Source organism: Macaca thibetana, chromosome 9 (genome assembly GCF_024542745.1).
Source record: "Macaca thibetana thibetana isolate TM-01 chromosome 9, ASM2454274v1, whole genome shotgun sequence".
Lineage (NCBI taxonomy): Eukaryota > Metazoa > Chordata > Mammalia > Primates > Cercopithecidae > Macaca > Macaca thibetana.
Window position 1 is genome coordinate 122,133,428 of NC_065586.1, and position 26,623 is coordinate 122,160,050.

The 26,623-nt window shown below is 43.6% G+C and overlaps 1 protein-coding gene across 1 annotated transcript in view; it reads right to left on the reverse strand.

Moving 5' to 3' along the window:
* The window catches only part of ADAM12 (ADAM metallopeptidase domain 12), a 377,462-nt gene that overhangs the window by 54,106 nt on the left and 296,733 nt on the right, over positions 1 to 26,623 (reverse strand). Inside the window, exons 12-13 of the mRNA XM_050803714.1 lie at positions 5,807 to 5,984; positions 1,036 to 1,125 (exon numbers count right to left, since the gene is read on the reverse strand). Coding sequence (XP_050659671.1) covers positions 1,036 to 1,125; positions 5,807 to 5,984 — 268 coding nt within the window. The remainder of the gene's footprint in view (positions 1 to 1,035; positions 1,126 to 5,806; positions 5,985 to 26,623) is intronic.

The window sequence follows — 26,623 nt, forward strand, 5'->3', positions numbered from 1 at the left end:
TCAAACGCAAAGGGATAAGGCCCCTGCTAACTTCTAGAAGATCTGGAAGTTGAAAGCAATTGTTAAAAAGCCATAACCTAAAAGTGAACCACAATCAGGCATGGCCTTGTGGTCCTCCCTCCTAACTTGGGCATGCTCTGGGCACAGACTCAGACTTGCTTCCCCCCTTCCCCCAACTCCCTTCCAGGCACCTTCCTCCACCAGTTACTGGGGGCCAGGGAGAGACAGCTGCTTATAACATCCCTCAGAAGTTAATCAGCATTAGGAAGAGGATGAAGGCTATTTTAAAGCCGAACATTAAATGTTACAATGCACTTCTAAATCACCGCGCTCACGTGGAGCAGCTAAGAGGGAGTTTCCTGTAAGCGGAATGTCGGGATCCATTGCTTAATTAAAACAAAATAAAACTCTACCCTTGGAACTGCTGAATCAAAAGTTCAGGCTTCTACTCTGTCAGATATCAGCTTTGAATAATGAGACAATGGAACTGCCAAAAGAAACGCAGTCCTAGCTAGCAGCAATGGCGAGAGCATAAAACTGCCATTCTTGGCTGGGCAGGGTCGGTGGCACCTTCTTTTGGGAGGATGTTAAGATTGAGTTGTTTATACAAAACTTCTGGGACAACCCAGCAGGCAGGTGTTCGCGGGATGGAGGAGAAGGTGGACCTGGGGGAACCTGAGCGACAGTGGTGGGGACTTGTTTTCGCCTTGCTCTTGTCAGCACAGTAGGACCGCATGTGCCTCTGACGGCACAAATGGAACATTTAAAGTTGAACTAGGGTTTACCGGTCTGATGAATTGTCAGCCACTAAATAAATAAACACAAGTGAGTGGCAATTAAAGCGTGCATTTCACCCCAAGATTGGAAGATACGCAATAAGAGGTGGGTAACACCAACTGGCGTGAGAAGGCAGGATGGTGCGTGCTGTGGTGAGTGCTGGGAAACCTTCCAGCCGCACTGCTTGCCCTGCATCACATCTGAACCACCTGAACCTGTTGGCGACCTGGGGGTCAAGTTGCAGCTCCAGTGACTCACCTGGCAGTCTTCACAGCACAGCCCGTGTGCGCACACAGCATCTGGCTTCAGGGTACAGGTGGTGGCATTGCAGCAGCGATTCATACATTCCTGGAGAGGGAAATGGGATTTGTTTGACAGGGTCTTAGGGAGTATGCACTCACTGAATGCAAACATTACACCTCAAATGGCTGTGAAAAGCAAGAAAGACTCAGAGGGCCCAGCTCCTGAACTGCACACCCACCTGTTTCTGTCTGTTAGGAAAGCAAAGCTTCTGCTATTTATGAACCAACTGGGTCTACAAGTCCCTGGAAAAAGCCAGTAGCACACAAGTGCCCTCATGAAAGGTAAAGCAGTTGTGACATAGGCTGGCCGGCCGGGGACATCACTCTAGTCAGCAGTAGCACACTGGGGCTCTGTAGAGGGGTGTCCAGGCGGATCTCATTGCAATGAACTGCATCAGGATCCCTCGAGGACTTTGAAATTACCTAATCAAAAATATACATAGATGCGTACAATCTGTATTCTTCAAAAATGAACCCTTTTTGATCTAGAGAGTACTGGCGGGAAATGAAGTCTAACCAGTGGTTTCAACCACAATTCCCTGCAATCCCACCAGGGTCGTGGAGGAGACCCTTGAGCAGCCCAGGTAAGTTGTCTGGCCTGAGGATTCCATCACTCGGAAGGTCAGAAATGGACATTAGGACATTATAACAACCCACTGGCCGGAAGGAGGACTACGGGCAATGCCCATTGATTTGCAAGCGATTTAAATGGATAGATCAAGCATTAGATGCATTGTCCTCTCTGAAACAAAAGTGAGAAAAGAAACTAACTCCTTTATAATGCTGTGCTCCACAAGTACCCATTGTTTCCATTTTTTTCCTAACAAAAACAAGAGATTGACATTTTTTGCTTAGCTCTCAACAAAAGGCCTGCACACATTTATCAAGTGAAGTCCTTATACTTGAGAACATTCAAGTAACCTAGAGTTTACACATTTTAGAAGAAATGTAATTATCATAAGATGGAACAGTTCATAGATCTTTAATACTGAGTAATTTATCACTGTTCTTTTATTTTATCCAATATATGATATGCTCTGAAAAATTTCTATACTAATGGCTGGGGTGAAGCTAATCACATACTAGTTTAATAGTATAATACTTTACTCCTGAAAACCATCTTTCTTGAATGGATTTATCATGAGTTTTATAAATGCAATTAATACAATTTTGTCAATAATCCAGAAGATTTATGGCAAACCTAGATACTGAAACTATATCCCACGTAAAACTCCATGAATTATGCTCTCATTTGATGTTCCATTTGCTTCTATTATACAGACTTACAAAGTTATTAAATGTTAAATTTGCTTGAGGACTTTATAAACATCCAGAATGTATAAAATATACAATAAGATAAAACTGTCAACCAGAAGTCATAGCTGTAACTTTTATGACAGTAAGGGTTTCGAACCTGTGGACTTATAATTCTGAAAGAGTTTAGGAACTTTAAAAAAGTAATCCATTAATTGCATTTTTAAATCAGAGTGCACACCAATGCTATCCTGGGCCTTATGGTCTAAATGGCTCTACAAATGACACATTTACCAAATTACAAGTTTTCTTGAAATTCCATGTTAAATCAGCCATCCTAAATCTGGGTCCTAAAATTCTTTAAGAAATATCTTCCCCCCTCTCTCAAATCACCCAATAATATAAGCAGCAGCTCACATGGAAATGCAGCCAAGCCAAATGGCTCTGACTTCAAAGGGGATGATAATGTGAGAAAGATAACTAAGTTTAAAAGATATTCACAAGCTACTGGCATCCTATTGACTTTAAACAAGGAGATAAGGCTGCTTTCCCAATCCTGTTAGCTGGAAGAATGAGTGAGTTGTCAGGATTTCCTTATGTTGATATAAAACCAATGCCCTGTCCTGGAAGGCTTCAGCAATCAACCTGTCTTTAAACCACCCAGGATCTATTTCTTCTGCAGTACCATATTTCTCAGAAAAGACACATTCTTCATCTGCTGCTACATTTATTATTTTAGTCCTCAATAGAGAAGTCCAACAGAGCCAATGAATACCAAGTCTCCAAAGAAGACAGAATAATGAAAGCATTAGAGAATTCTCTGCAAAGCCCTAATTGTCATTCTCAGGTTGTAGGTAGCAGACAGATTCTTAATCACAATGAACTGGGAGAAGACTAGAAGCCATCTTCTTGTAAATAATGGAGATTATTTCTGGGAGCAAGGGAGAAGCTGGTTTCCGTTGGGTGATGGCAGAGGTTTTTCGGATCCCATCCACTCCTTCCTTGATGTGGTAACACACTGGGTCCCTCTATGGGCCAGGGAATGGCCAGGTCAATCTGATGCAAGGGCATGCAGAATAACTCCAGGGCCTGAGCACTGGGTAGTGGGATAAAGAACCTAGGTTAACAAGTCTTTTTGCCTAAAATTCTTAGGCAAAGCAGTTTGGAAACTATAAATGGGTTGTCACACTGCCAAACACAATTTGAGTTTGAACCTTGAAACTATTATTTTCAAATAATAAGTACTTGAAACTATTTTTTGAAAAGCAAAATAATAATAATAATAAAAAGCAAATCTAAAAAGTGAGGCAAAAGGCTCACCTGTAACTTTCAAAGAGAGAACTTTGGATGAGGGGAATGAGGGCTATCTTCAAATATCAAGAAGTTATCCTATAAAATAAGGACCTTAGCCACAGAAATACAAAGTTGGTAACTGCATTCAAGCGGAGCTTGGCTCCCTAAGGAGGGAGTTTGTAATAATCAAAGCTACCCTACAATGCAACATGCCACCTGGAGGGACAGCACCCTGTCGAGCCGCATGACTCCTTCATGGAGAAAAGAGAGAGGATGAGAATATGAGTGGCTGGCACATTTTAGGCACTCAAGCATTTGCCGATGTGATGGTGGTGGTGGGGATAACGATAGGGGTGGGGATGGTAGCAGTGATGCTGGTAGTGATGTGGATCTGGTGTGGCCGTGGTGGTGGCCGTAGCTGTGGAGATGGCAGTGGTTATAATAGTGGGGTGATGGTGAGGGCGGTAGTGATGATGGTGGCAGTACTGGCAGTGATATGGTGATGATGGTCATGAGAGAAATGGTGATGCTGTTGGGTGGAGGAGGTGGTGGGGGTGATTGTGGAGATGGTAATGTTAGCAATAGTGGTCGTGATTGTGGCAGTGGTGTGGCTGCTGCTGGTGGCATATGGAGTAAAATGACTGCTAACAAAATCATTCCAAACCCAAGAGTTCATAGCTTCATGAAGAGCTGTCAAATTTATTTAGATGAACAAACAATCATAAGAAGTTCAAATCAAAGACAAACCATTTTAAGCCAACATGGTCTCTCCTGAGAAATATGAGTAATTTAAACTAATTCATTTTTTCCTTTAAGAAATTAACAAGGCCTACAAGGAATTTCCCCTTTGCATACCCCAACCCGTGATGGTTTTAAGTTTTCCTCTGTTAATCTTGAGAAGAGTTTCTGTAACACTATAATTAGGACTTGCTCCTACACAGCAACCATTCCCTGCTCATTGTGAGCAAAATTAAACACCCCTCCAGACAATGTCATTATCATGGTTAAGTTCTGAGTTTGGCAAGGGCACAAAAACATTTGAAGAATCCACTTCTACATCACATCCCCCCTTACTCCCACCCAATACTTACACACTTCCAACATTCTTGCAGAAACTGTCAGACCAAGCTCATTCCTCCTGGTATGGAAAACCTCAGAGACTTGAAGATGGGGATATGATGAACATTCTGTTTGCCAGTTGTTTATTTGATGAACACAGGAATATATCGGATACTCCAGAGTCTCAGCACGATTTCTTCTCCACCCTAAACTCCCTCTTTCAGAGCAGCCCTTGGAGATGCCCTTCCTAAGCTCTCATTAAGTCCATCTGTGAATTTAGCTAAGTCTGCCTTGAACTTGTCTACTATTTCAGCTTGCATAAACTCTCAGGGAGGGAATCCCACACGGAGACTGCGTGCTATACAACGGCTTGATTTATTCTAAACACAACCCCCTCCAGACTTCGAAAGGGCACCTGTTTTACCAGGAGGCCTCATGGTGTCTTCTGTCCTTCCTTCTTGAGATTATTCAGAGATGAAAAAGTGGCTTTTATAATTTTTATATTGATTATCTTGGGCCCTATTAAAACAAGGACGTTTCCTGATATTGGCTGGAAAACAGGGTTAAATAAGCTCTGTGCTAGATAAAAATGTTCCCTGCCTTCACTTATTGCTTCTGAAAGCTACAAGCATGAGAGACAGAAGCCTCAAGTTGTATATACAGAGGCGTGTGCAGCAGCAAGGCAGAATTTCAACCGGAGAGGAAGCTCTTGGTTAAAAATGAGTGCTGCTTATTCAGATTCCCCTCTGGTAGCACACCTTACAAAGAGAGAGAAATGGTGCTTATTAGCTATTTGAAGCTAGAATTCCAGGGCTTTCTTCTCTGCCAAACTCAAAGCTAAACGCTTTTGTATTGTTTTTGCCCTCATCTTGCTGAGAATGTTGCACCCTTCGATAGGATTATTTATCTTTTTAAATCAAGTGATCACTTATTCCATGGAATGGTTAAAATTCAAGAAAGCCACCCTAGCTCATGGGCCTTGTTCAGGGTGGCCAGACAGGACTCTTCCTTCCTGAGTTCTAGTACTTTCATCTGGCTGTGCAGTTCCTCCAAGTCCTGTCATCTTTGCCTAGCTGAGGATACAAGGCTTCTTGTGTCCTTGTTCTGGGGATGGTTCTTACCTCCGGCTCCCCGCAGTCACACTGCTCTCCTTCTTCCACAAATCCATTCCCACACTTCTGGCCCCCGAAAGACTCCCTGACTTCCGGCAGGTTAAAGAGGCACATCCCCATTCCTTTCTCCAGGCTGGTCTCCAAGTCCTTCCTGCTGCAACTGCTGAACACCATGGGAAATGGGTACCTGAGAAAGGAGAGCCCAGAACAGTAAGTCGCAGGGCACGGAACGGCTTTGCCTGCCCTTCTTGTGCCCACAAGAAGGCACCCACTGGCCACATCCACCCAGGTGTTCACTGGTGGTCTCAGTGAACAATGCATATCAACAAACTCAGATATGCAGTGTAAAGCGAGGCACATTCAGTTCTATCCCGACATCCATTCCTGTACAGTGCCAGCGTGACTGATGAAGAAGGGCTTTATCAAAAAAGAAATGATCATTTGATGGTTTTCAAATCAACAAGTTCAGGCAGAGTCTCATGAAAGACATTATTAATAGTTCTGGGTGAAATGACGCAATGAAGAGAGAATTCTTAGGGGTTGTAGCTTGTAATACAAACATATAACAATGTCCTTGTTGGAAAGTGCAAAGAAGGAAAGAGTATGAATGATGGTGTTTATTAATTCCACGCTTCCAAGGACACACGGGTCCACTGTAGGGCAGGGCCTGCTGATATTGGCATTCGGGTCTACAAAGGTCAAATCACTGTCTTCCCCCAGCACAGCTGTAAGAGAATGGAGGTGATCCAGAAACGCAGATCTTACCCTTGCCTCTAAATTCCAGGGCTACAACCGGGTGTGGCAGGGTCAGCCAACTCCCCAGCAAAGTTATGCTCCCCTTCTGTGCTCTAGAAGGGCTGCCCAGCCCCCATGTACCTGGGTGGGCTGCATGACTAATTCTTGGCACTGGAACATGAGCAAAAGTGATATAGGTCACTTTTGGCTGATGGTATTTAAGCGAGTATTACTTCTTCATATCCTTTCTTTCCCCATCTGCCAGCTGAGATTAGGGTATCCCATGGTTTTAGGAGATGGAGGAGTCAGGCATGGCATCTGGTCCTAACTCATTGTATGGAGGGAAGCCACCTGCAGCCTACAGCCTCAGGGCCTCATCCAGACGGAAAACACGCTAATATGGCAACCCACTGAGCATTTGGGGTTTGATTCCCAAAGCAGCCAGTGTTATCCAACATACACAGAGTGTCTCACTTTTTACAAATGCATTTTCCCATGTCTTGAGGCAGCAAGGATTATTAAGGTATAAGCATGCCAGAAACCCAGAAAGTTTTATTACTTAGAGAGGGAGCAGGGACTGTTGTCCAGCAAACCCAAGCACCCTCTCCCGACGGAGACATTTATAAGGATGACATTAGAACTGGATCTCAATCAATTGGCCAAACCAACGCAAGCTGCTACGCTTCCCTAATGATGGTAGACCAGCGGCCACTTAATGACAGAGCTTGGCAAATTCTGAGATCATGATTTCCAGGACCGAACTGATAACACTGCACCATCCTCTCCGAGTGGTTTCCCTTTTCTTCCCCGAGTATATAAGGCATGCTATTAGCCAGAGTTTTAATGACCAGGTATTTATTTTTTCTTTATTTTCTGAGACTGACTGTCACTCTGTTACCCATGCTGGAGTGCAGTGGCTCACTGCAACCTCCACCTCCCGGGTGCAAGTAATTCGCCTGCCTCAGCCTCTCAAGTAGCTGGGATTACAGGCGCCCACCACCACGCCTGGCTAATTTTTTGTATTTTTAGTAGAGATGGGGTTTCACCATGTTGGCCAGGCTGGCCTCAAACTCCTGAGCTCAGGTGATCCGCCTGCCTCGGCCTCCCAAAGTGCTGGGATTACAGGCATGAGCCACCACGCCTGGCCCTTCACTTTTAAACTTTAATTGTAGGTTCAGGGGTACATGGGCAGGTTTGTTATGTAGGTAGACTGCATGTTAACGGGGTTTGGTGTACAGATTATTTCATCACCCAGGCAATAAGCATAGTTCTCCACAGGGAGTTTTCTGTTATTCTCCTTCCCCGTTGTCTGTTATTCCCTTCTTTGTGTCCATATGTACTCAGTGTTTAGCTCTCACTTATAAATGAGAACATGTAGTATTTGGTTTTCTGTTGCTGCATTAGTTTTCCCTCCAAGTGGTTTCTATCAACCTTGGGCTATTAACTCTGGAGTATATTAAGAATCCTAATATAAATAAATTAATAAATGAAAGTGCTCCTCTGTGAATGCAAAGGCAACATACCAGGACTTACTCATAGTGCTGTAACAATCTTGAAATCTTTGTGACTTCCCCTGGCAGACAGACTGGTTATCCCTGGTATCAAAATGATACTGACTAGGTTCAAACAATGATCCACAAGAAAAATGATAATGTGTCTGCAATTTAGAAGGGTATTATGTTGAAGTAACTGGTACATTACACAGGGACTTAAGAGCAGTTTTTCTTTTTGCAAAAAAATAAATAAATACATTTCATGCAGGTACAGATGAAAACTTCTTCTGTATTTGAGAGTTTTCCTAGGACGTATATGTCTCCAGGCCTGATCGAGGAGATGAAACATCATTCTCAGTCAATGATGTGCAACTTAGTTCTGTGACAAACCATTATCAGTTCATTCTAGAAGGGAAGTGATTTCTAGAAAGTATTAGAGTTAATTAGGAAAGACCCTAGGATAAATGGTAAGTCTCAGGAACGGTTTATAGCAAGAATCACAGCAATTAAGAGAAGCTTAGAAAAGAGTGGTCTGAATTGCCCTGTTTCCCAAAGGAGCAGAGAATGTCCATAGACCCCAGAGATTGGAGAGCCGAGACCAGCTCCATTCACTAAGCTCAGACATGCCTTCCCCATCTCATTCCTTTCAAAGCAACAAACACACAAACATTGAGTTTTGGGTGGGTTTGCCATCCAAATAGGATGAATGAGAACAGTTTAAGTCCAGGATTTAAATCTCAGAATGTGTGGGAGAGGAGAACAGACCAGATCATCATTGTCTTTTTGTGTCCGCATTGGGTGTTGTCTGTGTAGAGTGATCTGTGTAATAATATATTTCTACTTCCCTTAGCTTGTCCTTATTCTGCTGAAGGACACCCCCCAAATGTTAACAAAATTCTTTCTCATTCAGAATCATGTATACATAAATAGTCCTTATCCAATTCACAGGTGTTCATCCTTGCTCTGAGGAACAGCATCCTGGCATTACTTCCTCAGGGGTGCCTCTGTTTTAACAGGAAAGTAGCGATGTCTTCCTCAGATGTGAAATGAGGTCTTGATGAATTCACCGACACTGAACAGATCCTTTCTCAGGGCTCCTTTCCACATGGCCTGAGCTCAGCAGCATGCCGCCTGCCTTCCAGGTCAGGACAATCCAAACTTCCAGCAACTCCTGACCATGGGATGTGGCCTGAGCTCAGCAGCATGCCGCCTGCCTTCCAGGTCAGGACAAATTCAACTTCCAGCAACTCCTGACCATGGCTGACAGCTCCAGTCACGAGTAGGTGTGAGTGGCTTCTCTTCACACCAACCTGGGGTTTTTCTGACTTGCTCAGGGGACCCAGCAAGGTGAATGGGGAGTCCAGCAGCCCTTCCACAAACATTCCTGCCATTTCCTCGGACTGGGTCAGCCAATATCGCTACCATGTCCTCTATGTAATAAAGAAAAAAATGCCTTATTTATTGTTCAAGAACTTACTTTTGATGACAAATGGTGATGAGGCCAAGGAGCATTTTCTACCTGTAGGATGTCATTCCTCATCCCATCCTTTCATGATTTCTCAGCAAGGAGGCAGGTGACTATTCACTCTAATACAATAGTTATGAACCCTATTTGGCCATTTAGAGGAAGTCAGGCTTTAGAGGAAGAAAATCAGAACAACATATCACACATCATTCCATTATTCCCCAAGTATTTATTCAACACGGACCAGGTGCCAGGCATTGTTCTAGGCTTTGGGGATATGGGAATGAAGAAAACAAAAAAATCTCAGCCCTCATGGAGCTTGCATTCAGTGGGGCCAACAGATAATAGGCAAGCTAAGGGAACAGAATGAGTTAAGAGTAGAATTAAGGAGAAAAAATAAAAGAGCAAGGGAAGAGGGTGTGTATTGAACTTTTAGGGACAGTGGACCTCACCAGGAAACTTCACCAGGAAGAGGGTCATTTGAGCCCCTCACCCACAGGGAAGAAGGTGTGACTGCACCTGGGGAAAGAGCTAGTGCAAGTGTGCGCAGACGGACAGGACTGGCCTGGAGGAACTTACTCAACATTGGGAAACAGGCTCTTCTTGCAGACATACACCCAGAGAGGCAACCTCTTTTCTACTTGGCATCATTCCTGTATAGGTCAAGGTCATGCTGATGGTGAGAAGATCCCATAGAGTGTCAATATACAGGGAGCTGTGCCTCTGTATGGGCCAGGCACTGGGAATGACTGAAGGTATTTTTATTTAAATAATTTCAACTTTTATTAGCGATGACGGAGTACATGTACAAATTTGTTACATGGGTATATTTCATGATGCTGGGGTCTGGGGTCCTGTCACCCAGGTAGTGAGCATAGTACTCAATAGGTGGTTTTTCAGCCCTTGCTCTCCTCTCATCCTCCCCCATCTAATAGTCCCCAGTGTCTGTTGTTCTCATCTTTACATCTATGTCTATTCAATGTTTAGTGCCCACTTGTAAGTGAGAATGCATGGTATTTGATTGCTATTCTTGCATTAATTTGATTAGGATAATGGCCTCCGGCTCTATCCATGTTGCTGCAAAGGACATAATTTCATTCTTTTGATGGCTATGTAGTATTCCATACCACATTTTCTTTGTCCAATCCACTGTTGAAGGGCACCTAGGTTGATTCCATGTCTTTGCTATTGTGAATAGCACTATAATGAAAGTATGAGGGCATATGTCTTTTTGACAGAATGAGTTATTTTCTTTTGGATATATACACAGTAGTGGGGGTGCTGGGTCAAATGGGAGTTCTGTTTTAAGTTCTTCAAGAAATTGCCAAACTGCTTTCCATGGTGGCTGAACTAGTTTGCATTCCCACCAACAGTGTATAAGCATTCGCTTTTCTCCATAGCATTGCCAGCATCTGTTATTCTTGACTTTTTAATAATCGCTATTCTGACTGGTGTGAGATGGTATCTCAGTGTGTTTTTGATTTGCATTTCTCTGATGATTAGTGATGTTGAACATTTTTTCACATGGTCACTTGTATATCTCCTTTTGAGAGGTCCTTTGCCCATTTTTAAATTGAACTATTTGTTTTTTGCTTGTTAAGTTCCTTGTAGATTCTAGATATTAGATCTTTGTCAGATGCATAGTTTGTGAATATTTTCTCCCATTCTGTAGGCTGTCTGTTGGTAATTTCTTTGGCTGTGCAGAAGCTCTTTAATTAGGTCCCACTTGTCAATTTTTGTTTATGTTGCAATTGCTTTTGGGGACTCAGCCATAAATTATTTGCCAAAGTCAAAATAAAAGGCATCCAAATAGGAAAAGAAGAAGTCAAACTTTCTCTCTTTGCTGACAATATAATTCTATACATAGAAAATGCTAAAAATTCTGCCAAAAGGCTCCTGGAACTGATAAATGAATTCAGTCAAGTTTCAGGATACAAAATAAATGTACAAAAATCAGTAGCATTTCTCTACACCAATAATGTTCTAGCTGAGAACAAAATCAAGAACACAATCCCATTTACAATAGTCACACGAAAAAGGAAATATGTAGGAATCTAACTAGCCAAGGAGAGGAAAGTTCCCTACAAGGAGAACTACAAAACACTGCTGAAAGAAATCAGAGATGACCCAAATAAATGAAAAACTATTCCATGCTCACGGATTGGAAGAATCAACATTGTTAAGGTGTCCATACTACCTAAAGCAATTTGCAGATTCAGTGCTATCCTTATCAAAATACCAATGTAATTTTTCACAGAATTCAAAAAAACTATCCTAAAATTCATATGGAACCAACAAGGAGCCCAAATAACCAAAGCTATCTTAGGCAAAAAGAACAAAGCCAGAGGTATCATATTATCTGACTTTAAACTATATTATAAGGCTACAGTAACCAAAACAGCATGGTAGTGGTACAAAAACAGATACATAGACCAATGGAACAGAATAGAGACCCTAGAAATAAACCCAAACACCTATAACCATTGCATCTTTGACAAAAATGAACAAAAATAAACAATGGGGAAAGGACTCCCTATTCAATAATAAATGCTGCTGGGATAAATGGCTAACCATATGCAGAAAGTTGAAACTGAACCCCTACCTCTCACCATTTACAAAAATTAACTCAAGATGGATTAAAGATTTAAAGGTGTTTTTAAGAACTCCAAACCCTTATTCCCCCACCTTTTTATATTTTTAAAGCAAATTTTTTTTTTCCTTTTTTTTTTTTTTTAAGCAGGCAAAGGTCTGCTCCTCATCTCCCTTTTTCTGCTCTAAGATAGTCTCATTCGATCAAAACACAGAACTAAGTATGGAAAACTTACAGCAAACCCAATGACCTCCCCCATACAAAAAATTTAATAAACGAAAATTACTTCAAATCTTAAGAGATAAGGGAGATTTGCCAGTAGTGAATATTAGATTCCTCTAATGGTAACACTATCCTAATCCACACATATTAGAATACTTTCTATATCCTAAGTAGCCACTAGTTACCTAGTGGCTAGAGCAAAGCAGGTGCCAATGTCTAACGGCTCAAGGAGTCAAAGAGCAGTGAGTTGGTCTGCGTGAAAGACGTGCCAATGGACAACAAGCGAGGCAAGGAATCCACTCCCCAAGGTCTCAGGAATCATCGCCAGGATCTGTCAGTGCAATCGGTGATGAGACCGCTATTGCACACTTAGCCATGCAGGAGAGAGGATGCTGGCAAGATGCTCAGCAAGGCCAGGTGTATCACTGACTCCCCAGGTGCCGACTCTGCCTACACACTTCTGATGATGGCAGAATCCAACTTTGAGTGGCAAATTCACAACTCTCTCATTTATTCACTCACTTATGGAGCAACAGTTTTCAAGTGTCTATTACATTCAAAGCACTGAAGAGGATCCCAATTCCAATACGACTTGAACCTGGCCCCATACTCCCCTTGCCAAGCTCCTTTCTTAAGGGAGGTGCCCACCCTCTCATCTCATTTCCTCTCCAGCCACTCTCCAAGGCCCATATAATTCCACTCCTCCAGAAATGGTCTTTGAAGTCCCAAACCCCCAGAAACATATCTTTTATGCCACATAAATGGAGTCTGAGTGGAACTACAGTCCAAGGCTGTAAGTTCTTGTTCCCTTCCTGTGTCACCACATTCTGGCCACATTATAAATTCCCAAGACTAGTAACTGGGTTAAAATATATACTTTTTTTGGCATCACTGTTTATGGAGTACCTGCTTGAAGCTATGTGATATGGTGGTGCTTTCTCATGGCAATATTTTTCTTCTTTTATACTTTTTTTTTGAATTTAAAATTTTGAAACAATCCAATGAAATAGTTATGATTATCTCCATTTGCAAATGAGGTGAAGGGATTTGAGAGTTCACAGTTAGGGGATGGCAGTACTAGATTTGATCAATTCTTATGATTCCATGTTCAGGTACTAAAAACCATTTTCTTTATTACCAATGCAAGTTCAGCACTGGATGACCAGCAGTGAATGCTGAAACACAGAAGGTGATTGACTAACCCTCAATGTACCGATTTAAACACAGGGGACAAATCCTGCTGTGATCCCACATATGCCTGGACCAGTGGTTCTCAAAGTGTGCTCCCAGGACAAGCAGCACTAGGAACTTTCTAGAAAGGCACATTCTCAGGCCCCACTCAGACCTACTAAGTCAGAATAACTCAGGGTAGGGGCCTAGAAACCTGTATTTTAATAAGCTCTGCAGACGATTTGCTAAATTGATATCGAATTTACACAACACAAAATTCATCCTTTAAGTCACTTCAAAGTATATAATCCAATGTTTTTTTCCCCTGCACATTCACAGTGTTGTGTGACCATCACTACTATCTAACTGCAGAACTTTCCCCCACCCCTCAAACAAACCCCACATCCATGAAGCCGTCACTCTTCATTCTCCCTTTCCCCCCGCAGCCCCTGCCAACCACGAATCTGCTTTCTGTCTCTACAGATTCGCCTGTTCTGTTCATTTCATGTAAGCGGAATCCTACACCATGTGGCCTTTTGTGTTTGGCTCCTTTCCCTTAGAATAGCGTTCTCAAGGTTCATCCACAAGGTAGCATGCATCAGAACTTCATTCCTTTTTATGGCTGGATGATATTCCATTGTAAGTGAGACCACACCACAGTTTGCTATCTGCCCATCCGTTAATGGCCCAGGTGATTTTGATGCCCATTAGAGTCTGGAAACAACTTACCTAGATTTTAAATTCAAATGTTGTTGTACCTATTTGTGTCATAACAATAAAAAATGCAATCTAGACTCACCATGGGCCACCTGTCATAGCCTAAAAAATAATTATGTTTTGCTTTCTTGTCCCATCTTCTAAGAAAAGCCCAATGTATAGCATTTTGAAAACCTGATCTGATTTTAGGCATGTGCTAAAAATCCCAAGAGTATCTGTCTCATAAACAAAATTTGTATCAGAAATGAATTTTCAGGTATCTGGACATGTTATGTTAAATTGACTAATCCTCATACTGCACAGTAATTAAGGTATAGGAAAGGTTCTAGTTGTGAACAGAGTGATGTTTCCCTTCCACTTGCTTCCAAATCCAAAGTATGGTAATTGTGCCTCCTTTGTGCTTGTATTTTTCTTATTTAATAGCTTTATTCCCTGGAGCATCCATGGAAAGAACATTGACTTGGGCCAGGTAGTTGCTCATGACATCAAAGAACTCATACAGCCCCTCGCCTGTGGTTAAAAAGAGAAGCCTCAGTTTCTTCCATAGCCTTTGGCAAGCTCATCACAACATACCTTTTAACATGTCTAATACATTAGCCCAAATGTGCCAGGACAGCAGCTCATTGAAGTGACATATAGCAGAGAGAGACTGGTGCAAAGCAATAAAACCAGAGAATTACTCAGGAAAGAAGCCCTTTAGCACGATACTCTCCCTTGGCGTGAGAATGCGTTAAAATGGTCATACCTGGGGCCCAGGAAGAAAAGTGCTACTTTCAGCTCAGAGGCAGAGAATTTATCTCCAAAGCCATGGCAGGGTGACTGTGGCCCCTGCTAGGATGTGACCTCTTTTGTTAGCCTTGCTTTCCTTTTTCTCTAATATTTAACTACCAGGGACACTTGGGGCAAGTTGACCATGTTGAATGCAAGGTTAAAAATAAAAAGAGGATGAAACAGACAGCTGGGTGATTTGGGGAAAAAACACCACCTTTAAAAACAGGAATGCCACTTACAGCTCCCCGCCATAAAGGCAGACATGGCTTCATATTTTAGCCATCACAAAGCTGCCAAGTAAAACATGATTAGGGGTTACTTTTACTTTGAAAAATCTGCAGTCAGAAGGTTCTTTTCTTGTCGAAGCCTATTGTGCGTCTCACTGCTATATTCTTGGGGGTGAATCACACTAGGCCAATTTATCAACCTTGACAGTCGAAGTCGGGAGTTATCTGCCTTGCAAAAGCTCTCTGGGTATGATTCAGAGACAACTGCTTTTCTTGCTGGAAATTAGGCATCTAGAGAAAGCAGCTATAATCAGGCTGGATTCAGGGGGGCTGCAGGTCACGGTCCCGCTGCTTCCTGTGACTCTGCGGCCTCATTAATAAACACGCACTGAGTCTAGGTTCCCCAGCGCCAAGCTCAGGGGCTGACATCTGTCTGAGTGCTGATGGCAGGAAAGGAGTGGAAGTGACCGAGGAAGAAGGATGGAACAGCCGGGCAGCGGCTGAGAGCAGCTTGGAGCTGATACAACTGTGTGACAGGAAAAGCCAAAGTTTCAGGGAACCGGGGACGGGAATACATCCAGATTTTTCAGTTTAAACTGATTGGGGGAAAAAACAAAACAAAACAAAAAAACCACCTCATATCGTCCACAGCTGATAAATGATTAGACGGTGAAGGGCTAACTGGTTTCGGAAAATATGTTGCCGACATTCTGCTTCCCACTGGTTTCTTTCTGCAGACCGAAATGGGAGTTTTGGTTTTTTTCCTGACAGCAGACGCCACAAATTCAGCAGACCCAGGAGGCCCTTTACCTGGGCGTGTGGAGAGAAGTAAAGTCGGAAACCTATGTCTGGGCACCCCGTCTATCCGTACTTCATTGAGCCTCCGTTTTCACATCTATAAAATAGGGATAACAACTACCTCATTGCACTGAAGTGGAGGATAAACGAGCTTCAAACAAAAAGAGGAAAGTCTGGTTAACTTCCAAGCACTGTGAAATGCTAGCTCCCAGTACTGACTGGCAAAAGAGGTGTCTGTCTTTCTCCCATTGAGAGTGGCCCTGACTGCGAATCCCCCCATGTATGACAGTGCTTAAGAACATTTCCCATATGATGTAGAATGTATTACTTGTAGCCAAAATATAGCACGCTTTACACTGTAAAACCACAAATACAAGTAAATTTGAGAGCAAAATGATTCAGGAGGCGAAGGGATGAGCAAAGTTAAAGATCATTCCCTCCGTTTAATACATAGATGGTGTCAAAGAAGCAAAAGAGCCTGTCCCGTTCTGGAAGGGCCAGTTTTTCTTTAGCTCGACAAGATCATGTAGTTAGGAGCACAACTGAGCAACCCACAAACAAAACAAAAACGCCCTTTAGATGGCTGTTACCTGCTATGCGGCTCTGCTTGTTTCCAGTTCCTGAAAGCTTTTTCTGGCCCTTTTCCTAAAGCTCATTTCACATGAGCTCACCCCACATCTTCTGTCCATTTTTTGGCCACAGCCAAGGCCAGGCACTGAGCTCAGAGTGAGACGTGGCCACAAATTATGGGATTCATTCTCCGGAGAAGACAATCTAGTGACTTTTTTCTTTTTTTTGATATGGAGTTTCGCTCTGTAGCCCAGGCTGGAGGGCAGTGGCGCAATCTCGGCCCACTGTAACTTCCGCCTCCCAGGTTCAAGCGATTCTCCTGCCTCAGCTTCCTAAGTAGCTGGAATTACAGGTGCGCAGCTAATTTTTTCGTATTTTTAGTAGAGATGGGGTTAAACCATGTTGGCCAAGCTGGTCTCAAACTCCTGACCTCAGGTGATGACCCACCTCAGCCTCCCAAAGTGCTGGGATTACAAGCATGAGCCACCACGCCGGCCACATCTTTTATCATTCATTCCATGACTAGCTTGCTGAGCTTTTCCAAAAACAACTTAGTAATTCTTAGTAGTTCACAGCCAGTTCTACTTATTCCTAGTCCCTTGAGGAGCATAAGCCCAACATGAATTCCCTCTTCTCTTCCCAGGTGAGAGCGAGTTCCTCTTACAGTATGAGGGGGCAGGGAACCACAGCATGGGGAATGGACGTTGCTTGAACAAGCTGCAAACCAAAAATTCTAGGGCCATTTTCAGGAAAATCTTCAGGTCTTTCCCCAGTTATGCCCAGGAATAAAAACTTTCAATCACCACACACAGAATTTATGTGCAATCAAGTAGCATGTCTCGTAGGCCAGGGCAGTGGGGTTTGTACTCACAGGTGACCAGCCTCATGTTCAGTGCCGTGGCAGGCCTGCCATGGATGCGAGGTCATCTCATTTTAGGGGCTTTTTACTCCATCCTGCCTGGAGCAGGGCTGGATAGGAGCCACCATTTGTTTAGTGAACCCCTGCTGGGGACAAGGAGCCTGGCAGACACTCTCTCACTGACACCTCTGGGAGCCAATTATGACTCCTATTTTAGGGATGAGGAAACTGAGTGTAGGCAGCTTGGGTTCTTTGCCGGGACCCCGCAGTTCCTGCGTGGAGACTGAAAGCACAGATCTCTGACTGGAAGGCCTGTGTTCTTCCCACTCAACCACACCGTCTGGAGGGCTATCAGGAGGCCTCCAAGAGCAGCTTCCAGGAGCTTCCCCAGGGCAGGGCCTCTGGGCAGCCTCAGGCATAACCCAGCACAAATGGCTATGCCGGCAGCAGTAGTATCCATGGGCTGGGAGAGGCAGCTGCCCTGATATCTCGGGGCTCCCTGGAGCCAGATGTAAACAGAAGGAACCCCAAGGGCCTACACTTCCTTCCAGGTGCACCTTAGAGCACTTCCCTAAAGGTCTTTGGCGTAACAGAAGACAAAGGCCAGGGCTTGGGATTTATCCAGCTCACCTGAGGTGATACCTGGGCCAGATTGTGCACACCTGAGGAGGGCTGCGAGCCTGTTCAGACCCTAATGAGCTGCAGGCAGGGGAAATAGGTGCTCCGCCTCAAAAGCCTCGTGACTACTCGTGGTGTGATGGGAGAGGGAACTGGGCCTGAGTCAGCCCACTCTGCCTGCCCAGCGGTGCACAGGGACACAGCACTGAGCACACAGGCTCAAACGACAGAACAGAACTGAGGTTGAAGCTAATGGGGCAATCCATCCTCACGTCCACTCCAGAAACAGGAAGTGACTGCCTTATAACTGGACGCTGACCCAGTGGGCCAACCAGATGGACCACAGAAAGCTAAGAAAACCACCAGGCCAGGAGCAAATGATCAGAAATATCCTTAGTAGGCTATTTCCATCGTTAATAGCAAACACGTGGGCCCCAAAATACAGCCATCTGCAGCACATTATAATTCATGGTCTTAACTTGAGAACTTTGACCTCTGCTCCTCCTCCCTGAAACCAATTAAAGTGCAAACAGAATATCCCAGAATTTTTAATAAAGACACCAGCTGAGCTCTGGTCAGTTGAGACATGTACAGGAAGCTTCTGGATGTTACCAGAAAGTGGACTTTTCACTTCTGAGCTATGATGGCTATTTCTTCCTGAACCAAGTCCTGAAAGGCCAAGAACCCAGGGGCAGGGGACACAGTGTCTACATTAAAAGGACCTCAGCCCATCAGGGGCCATGTATCAGACGAGCTACTCAGCTTCACTGCAAGAAATGACTGCTGACTTTGTGTGGGGGTTGTTGGGGGACCAGACTCTCGTAGACATGACAGATGCAGTGTCTGAATAAGGGACAGTGGGCATGTCTGAAATGATGCCACCCTTTCTTCCTACCCCAGTAGACAGACCTGCACAGAATGCGCTAGTTCTTTCTGCTGACTCAGCAAGTCTGTAACACGGAGGCTTCTAATCAAATATGATAGAAAAAGCAGTCATGGTAGATATCTCCAAGCCTGCCACCAGGGCTGAAGTCTACATGTGCCCAGTTCTTGCCCCACTGAGCAACTGACACCATAGTTACCACCAGAGCAACGTGGAACTCAAGAATGAGAAAGAGCTGTCCCTCTCAACCCTCCCCATCCCTATGCCTGAGAGTGAAAGGCCAAAGAATGGACCAGGAGCCTGAGGCTGCAGGCTGAGATCCAGAATGACCCTGACCACCTGTGGGCCCTCTGGCCTTCCTGAGCCTCAGTTTGCTCACCTGTAAAACGGAGATGATTGTATTTGTTCTTTATTTTTAGGGCTGTGACAATGAAAGGAGATGCCAAAGATCTTTGTAAACCGGAGAGTGGTTCTACGAAGTCTTATGCTCACAACTGCTTTTAGATTTGACATTTTTGATCTCTCTCCTCCCACTTTAGCTAAATTAAGCAAAGGCTTTCAGGGGAAGTCCTTGCTGGAAAGACTCTACTGTTTGAAATTGTTCCCCTCACCCAGGTCTCCACGGATTATGTACAGAAAAGCAGTGGACTCCGCCTCCTATTTATCTGGGTTTTCTCTGCTCTATTTTGTTTTTATTTTCTTCTATTTATTGTGTGTATTATTGCAAACTATTGTAAATTCATTGTAGAATGATGTGGAATAAACAAAAAATGAAAATGCTGCTGCTGCAATTGCTAGATTTAGTACAAAAGACAGCGGCCTCAGTGCGTTCTCCCCAGAGATTTTGCCATTACACAGATGGAGAAGAGAAAACCTCACTCTGCACTTATCTAATTGTGCTGTACTCACCCTCTCTCTCTCCATCCATCCACCCAGCCAACGTCTGTCCATCTGTCCATTGTACCATCTCTCTCTCCATTATCCATCCATTTCCACCTACCCATTATCCATTCGTCCACCTATCCATCTACCTATCATTGATTTATGCATCTACCCATCCTTCCTTCTTTCCATCCATCCTTCTGTCCATCCGTCTGTCCATCCATCCATCCATCATTCCACCCACCCATTATCCATTCATTTACTGACCCAATTACCTATCATCTATTTATCTATCCTTCCTTCCTTCCTTCCTTCCTCTCAACCATCCATCTATCATCCACCTACCCACCCACCCACTCATGGATCCTTTCAGTCAAGAAGTATTTATTGAGTTCTACTATGTGTCAGGCACTGTTCTAGGTGCCGGGAGTTCAGCAATAAACAAAACACAAATTCCTGACCTTGTGGAGCTGAAAATGAGTCCTTTTGGATATTGTCTGTTGTAGAGAAGTCCAGAAATTACCCTTTACCCCACACTGTGGCCTCTGTGCCTGGGGAGAGGAGGAAGCCATGGGGATAAGTGTGTGGGAGGGGGATTGCAGGATTGGCAGGATTTCAGCTGAAATGTTTTCACACATGCTCTACAACAAATAAAATGCTGGGTTAACGAGCCAGTGACAGGAAAGCATTCTCTGCTGTTGGAACATAAATTGAAGGAGGTTTGCAGAATTAAATGGCTTAAAAATGGGGCTACCTCCCACCTCCCAGAGGTTGCACAGGGACATTGCTCTGTACTGAGGCAGCTTTAGTTCTCACATAAAGCCCAAATGTGTTCACGGCCACTTCCATGTGTCAAACACACTAGGAGGCCGCTTGACTTTATGTCCTGGGGCTTCTACTTAGGTCGGTCTGGAAAAATGCAAGCAGTTCATTTAATATCCTGAGCTCCAGTAATATGGGCATAGTTGGCCAGGTGCGGTGGCTCACGCCTGTAATCCCAGCACTTTGGGAGGCTGAGGCAGGTGGATCACTTGAGGCCAGGAGTTTGAGACCAGCCTGGCCAACATGGTAAAACCCCATCTCCACTAAAAATACAAAGAATCAGGAGGCTGAGGAACAAGAATCATTTGAACCCGGGAGGCAGAGGTTGCAGTGAGCCGAGATGGCCCCAGTGCACTCCAGCCAGGGTGAGACTCTGTCTCAAAAAAAAAAAAAAAAAAAAAAAAAAATATATATACACACACACACACACATACACACACACACACATACACATATATATACATATTTTAGATATATATATAAAATAAAATAAAATAGGTATAGTCATGCCCATCTCACCAAGTTCATCCATGGGCCAGGTGCGTGGCTCACGCCTGTATCCCAGCACTTTGGGAGGCCAAGGCTCACAGATCACTTGAGGTCAGGAGTTCCAGACCAGCCTGGCCAACATGGTGAAACCCTGTCTCTACTAAAATACAAAAATTAGCTGGGTGTGGTAGTGTTAATCTGTAGTCCCAGCTACTCGGGAGGCTGAGGCAGGAGAATTGCTTGAACTGGGGAGGCGGAAGTTGCAGTGAGCCAAGATCGTGCCACTGTATTCCAGCCTAGGTGACAGAGCGAGACTCAGTCTCAAAACAATAAAATTAAGTTTAAAAAGTTCATCGATGAAAGAGGACATCAGGAATGCAATCCTCCAGGGTCAACGTCAGTTTGTCTGCGTTCATTTCCCTAAATTGGATATTTGAGGATCAGTGGCCACGCAGAATCAACCTCCCAAGCTTGACCTCTATTTTGTGTATAGCTTAACAGGGAGGACAATTCTACCTGGGGATGCAGCTTTTCATATTCTAACGGCATTAATTGCAGACAAATTCCTTCATTTTCCAGTGAGCAATATCTATTTACATGGAGAAGAAACAAGAACAGGGTCTATATTGTTGCGTCCTTCTTGAACTATTTTCAAGAATCCCTCCTGCCAGTTCATTTTTCCCGGTCATAATGTCGGGGTACAGCTGGCTCCATTACTCCGGCCGAGTAATTAAATTGATTCTACCGAGTAGTGTTTTCATCTTACCAGAGTTCCTCATTCTGTAGCTGTTCCTCTTTTTTTCTCTCTCTCTGGATAAAGATTTCCATTTTTTCACCTAACACTTTGAGGAAGGAAATGAAGATTTTCTTAAACTTTTCATCAAGAAAAAAAAAATTATCACTCTCAAATGAAGAGTTGAGATGGGAAAATAATTCCATCTTGGTAAAATTCCAGCATGACAAATGTATTTCATAATCTCCAACAGCACCTAAAGTTTGAGGGAGAATTCTAATGATATGCATTGTACACTGATTTTCAGGAAAGCAAGTTCTACAAAGAGTGTGGACTTTCCCGCTACATTGAATTTCTATCAATTCCTACCACTTCCAAAGCCCTTGGAGGATTTTTTTTTCACCGAAAACTGCAGTTCATTTTACCCTCTTAAAACACCTTTTCAGGCAGAAATCTCTTCCAAGAGAAATCCAGTTTTCCCACAGTATGAGGTAGGAATTTTCAGGGAGTGGTCTGCCCAGCCTGCATTTAATTCTTCTGAGATCGGTTTAGACTGGACTCTATTCCAGAATATCTTCTCTGCCCGTTGCCTCTTCCAACCTTTGCTCCCTCTTTGCAATAAATTATTGGTCGCTTTTTAAAAGATGTGAAATGGTATTATGGTTATAGATTTTTCTCTTTGTCTTTTAGAGGCCCACACTGAACTAACTTCTAGAAGATGCTTGATACCCAGGATTGTGTAAGCAGATCTGATGAGGTGCCCTGCAGCGAGGTCCCTGAAGTCAAGGATCCTGCTCGTGTTTCTGTGCCCCCTCCGAATCTGCTCCCCAGGATCTGGCTTATAGAGGGTGCACAGTAAATACTAGTTGAGTAAATGAGTGGCTTTGCTCTGACTGGTGGCCAGCTGCTTGTCTGTTGACCTCATTTCCTGTAGCAAGCTTGTCCTGAGTCAGGGGCTGCTGTCTTCTCTGCTGTCATTAGAGAAAGCTGAGGCTGGGCACGGTCGCTCACACCTGTATTCCTAGCACTATGGGAGGCCGAGGCAGGCGGATCACTTGAGGTCAGGAGTTCAAGAGCAGCCTGGCCAACATGATGAAACACCATCTCTATTAAAAATACAAACAAAAAAAAATTAGCTGGGCATGGTGGTGTGTGCCTGTAATCCCAGCTACTCAGGAGGCTGAGGTGGGAGGATTGCTTGAACCTGGGAGGCAGAGGTTGCAGTAAGCTGAGATTGTGTCACTGCACACTCCAGCCTGGGTGACAGGGAAAGACTCCATCTCAAAAAAAAAAAAAAAAAAAAAAAAAAAAAAAAAAGAAAAAAGAAAAAAAAGAAAAGAAAAAGAAAAAAGAAATAAAAGAGAAAGCTGACCTGGGTAGAGGCCACCTAGACCTGGGGCCACATCTGTTTGTGTTCCATGTCCAGGCAGGTGTGCCACGAATGTGTCCTGAATGGAATTAAACAGAATCGAATGGGCCAATTATACATGCTTGTGGGGAAGTAGGATGGCAACGCATTCTCCTTCAATGTGGTTATTTGATTTGGGTGTAGACTGCAGAAGGTCTGACCTCAGCTTAATGTGAATGATTTGCACCCCAGGAGAGCAGGGGTAACCCTCACTTGCTTATTTTCTCATCCTACATTATCCTAAATGCACCACACAAACACGCTGCTCCCCTCCCCCTACTCCTAGCTGGCAGCTGGGGACACGCTCGTCAGTTGAAGCCATTTACCAGTATAGACCTAGCAAAACCCAGACAGGCCCAAACTGTTGATTTCAGCATCCGTGTGGCAACTGTGGCAACAATTCTTTTCAGATACACACAAAGAAAATGTGAATGTGCTCTTTGGTGGCTCTCTGACATAGAATCCTTAAAGGATGCTCACTATAGGAAAAGGAAAAAGAAATCTCAAACCAAAAGAAAGATTTTACATCAAGTGTACAGGGCTGGAGAGGGGAGTGTGGAGCGTGGCGTGATGAGGACCTAGTGTGCTAGTGAAGGACCCTTCCTTTTCATCGTTTCCAAATGCCTATGAATTACCCGAAATTAAACTCATATACTAGTAGAATTCATATACTAGTATTACTTTGTTCTTCCACAGGAAGCCTCCCTCTTCTTTGTACAGACAGAAAACCCCTTAACTTGGCAAACTACAATATCTCAGAGGCTGCATGGTCTCCTTAAAAATGAAGAAACTTTAAAAGATAAATCAGATCATATTCCTGTCTTGCCTGAAAAGCTTCAATGATGTCCTGCTGCTCTGCAGATAAGAATCCACGTTCCTGCTCTGGCCAACTGGGCTTTGCTGGCTCTGGTTCCTCCATTTCTACCCAGCATAACTTCCCTCCAGCCCCCCACAGCCCCAAGGCTCCTGGCAGCCAGGTGTCCCCACAGTGCCCACGGGCCCATGGTCCCCTGCACCTGAGCTCCTTTCCTTCCATGCTTTGCTCTCCATCCCTGTCTTCCTTTTGGCCTCCCCCAAACCCCCACTTAAAGTGGGCTCCCCCAGCCCATGTTTCCTCTCTTTGTCCTCTTCCTTTGCTTTCTTCACAGTACTCCTTCCAACCTGCAATTTATTACTTTTATTTTTTTATTTTTAAAATAGAGACAGGGTCTTGCTATGTTGCCCAGGCCGGCCTTGAACTCCTGGCCTCAAGCAATCCTCCTGCCTCGGCCTCCCAAAGTGCTGAGATTACAGGTGTGAACCACTGCACCTGGCCCAAACTGCAAGTTTTAAATTTTCTATTTTTCAACTGTTTTCACCACTAGAACACCAGTTACATGAGGGCAAGAAACATGCTTGTCCTGTTCACAGCTGTGTCCCTAACACCTGTCAGTGTGGAACAGTGGCAGGTACTCAGTGAATATGACTTGCAGATTCACCTGCCCCACCTGATGAGATGGCCCTATTCTTCCAACTCTCATTTAACAGAAAACTTTCTACAGAAAAAAAAAAAGGAATCTGTAAGAGTAATTTTTTGAATGTTAATATTGCCTTTTTTCCTACTCTAGGAAGTGACATTTACTATTATGGTAAATATTCTTTGCTATGAGTGTTCAAATCATTCACAATTTTCTTACTCCTATAAATGCAGCATACGTAACCCCCACCTCCCTAAGACCAAGGACTCCGAGCTCATTAATGGATAAACTCAACTGAGTTAAACTCCCACATGAATCCCCAGATACTGCTTTTGCCAAAGAGTCACTTCCAAGACAGGTCTTAAATGTTCAGAGACATAAAACACACACTCTCACACACACTTAAAGCCTTGCAGTAATTAATGATACAATCCATAAGGAACCTCCTCCAACCATCCCTGCAATGTGCAACTGAAGTCACGTAAGACTCAAGTTGAAATAGGACTCTATCCTCGTATTTACAGGCCTCAAGTCCCATTTGTCAGTGATAGCAGTTGGTTAATGTTGTCAGAGTTAGGATTTTGGAATGTTTTGATAAAGAATAAACAAGGTATATGAGGGGATATACTTTTCACCTTTACAATACTTGGTTCTTTTTGATTCTGAGATGTTAATATCATTAAAGCAGTTACTGATTCGTCTCTGAATCACCTTTGGAGCTGAGACTGAATTTAACTGACATCCCCAAGCCTCCATCAGTGGTGGGAGGAGGAAGACAGAGGCAGGCTGGTGTTTGGATGTGGGCCAGTTTAAAATGAGCCATCACACAGAAACTGTGGACATGCTGCTGAGTGACTGCTAAGGGCACTGGGAGTCTTTCCAGCAATGATGAGTAGGAATTCTGAAAAAAGCCTTTAACTTTTTGATAATTCCAACATCCATGTAAGCTAAGTAATAATATACCACCTTTGTGGAATGATTTACAATTTACAGACATGTGATCTCATTGAGTCCATTCTCCCACTCTCTCGGAGACACTATGAAGTAAGAGAACCACCACTTTGAGATAATACCGGAGCAGCCGGGAAATCTCCACCACGGGTGATGGATGACTGAGGGTTGACTGGGCCGCTCGACCTCCCCCTCACTGTGGGCTTTTGTGATTAATTCACCTACTTGCTTAGGAAGTTGCTTTCCATCTGAGAAAATTAAAAACACCACTCTCTGGACAGGAATGTAGGATCATAAATGAGAAGCAAATAGAAAAGATTTACACAAAAGCACAAGCTCAGCAAAAGAGAAAACTCAGAAATTGCTAATATGGTATAAATCAAATAAAGGCTATTAGCAAACCCCTGGTAAGGGGGAAAAAAAGGCTTTTAAATGATTTGCTGAGCTCTTAACAATACCATTTCTACCTATAGTGTTCGAATATCTCCGGGGCAATCTGACTTGCATTCTTCAGCACTGCCATGAAGACTTCCCAATTGGAAAGGATTTAGATAAAACCATATAGAGTGCCAGAAAATATACCTCGCTATTGTGCCTTCAGAATTACATAATTTTTAGAGCTGTAGAGTCTTCCTCATCTATGCATTCCTCCCCACAAGCACAGGGGTCAAAAATATTTGTTTAATATGTGAACAAGTGGGTGGAGAGACAGATGGAAAGAAAGGAGGAAGGAAGGGTGGATGGGGGGATGGATGGATGGTCGGATGGATGAAGACCAACTCACTCATCTTACTGCTGAGGAATGTAAGAGCCAGGGGGTTACTAATCTGCCTACATTATTTTTTTAAATGGTGTGAGAATTGGGACAACCAGATCTCTTCAAGTCCAGTGTTCTTGATCTAGATTTTCCTGTCTTCCATTGGTTTATCAATAATTAAAAAACATTAACAGTATTAACAATATGAT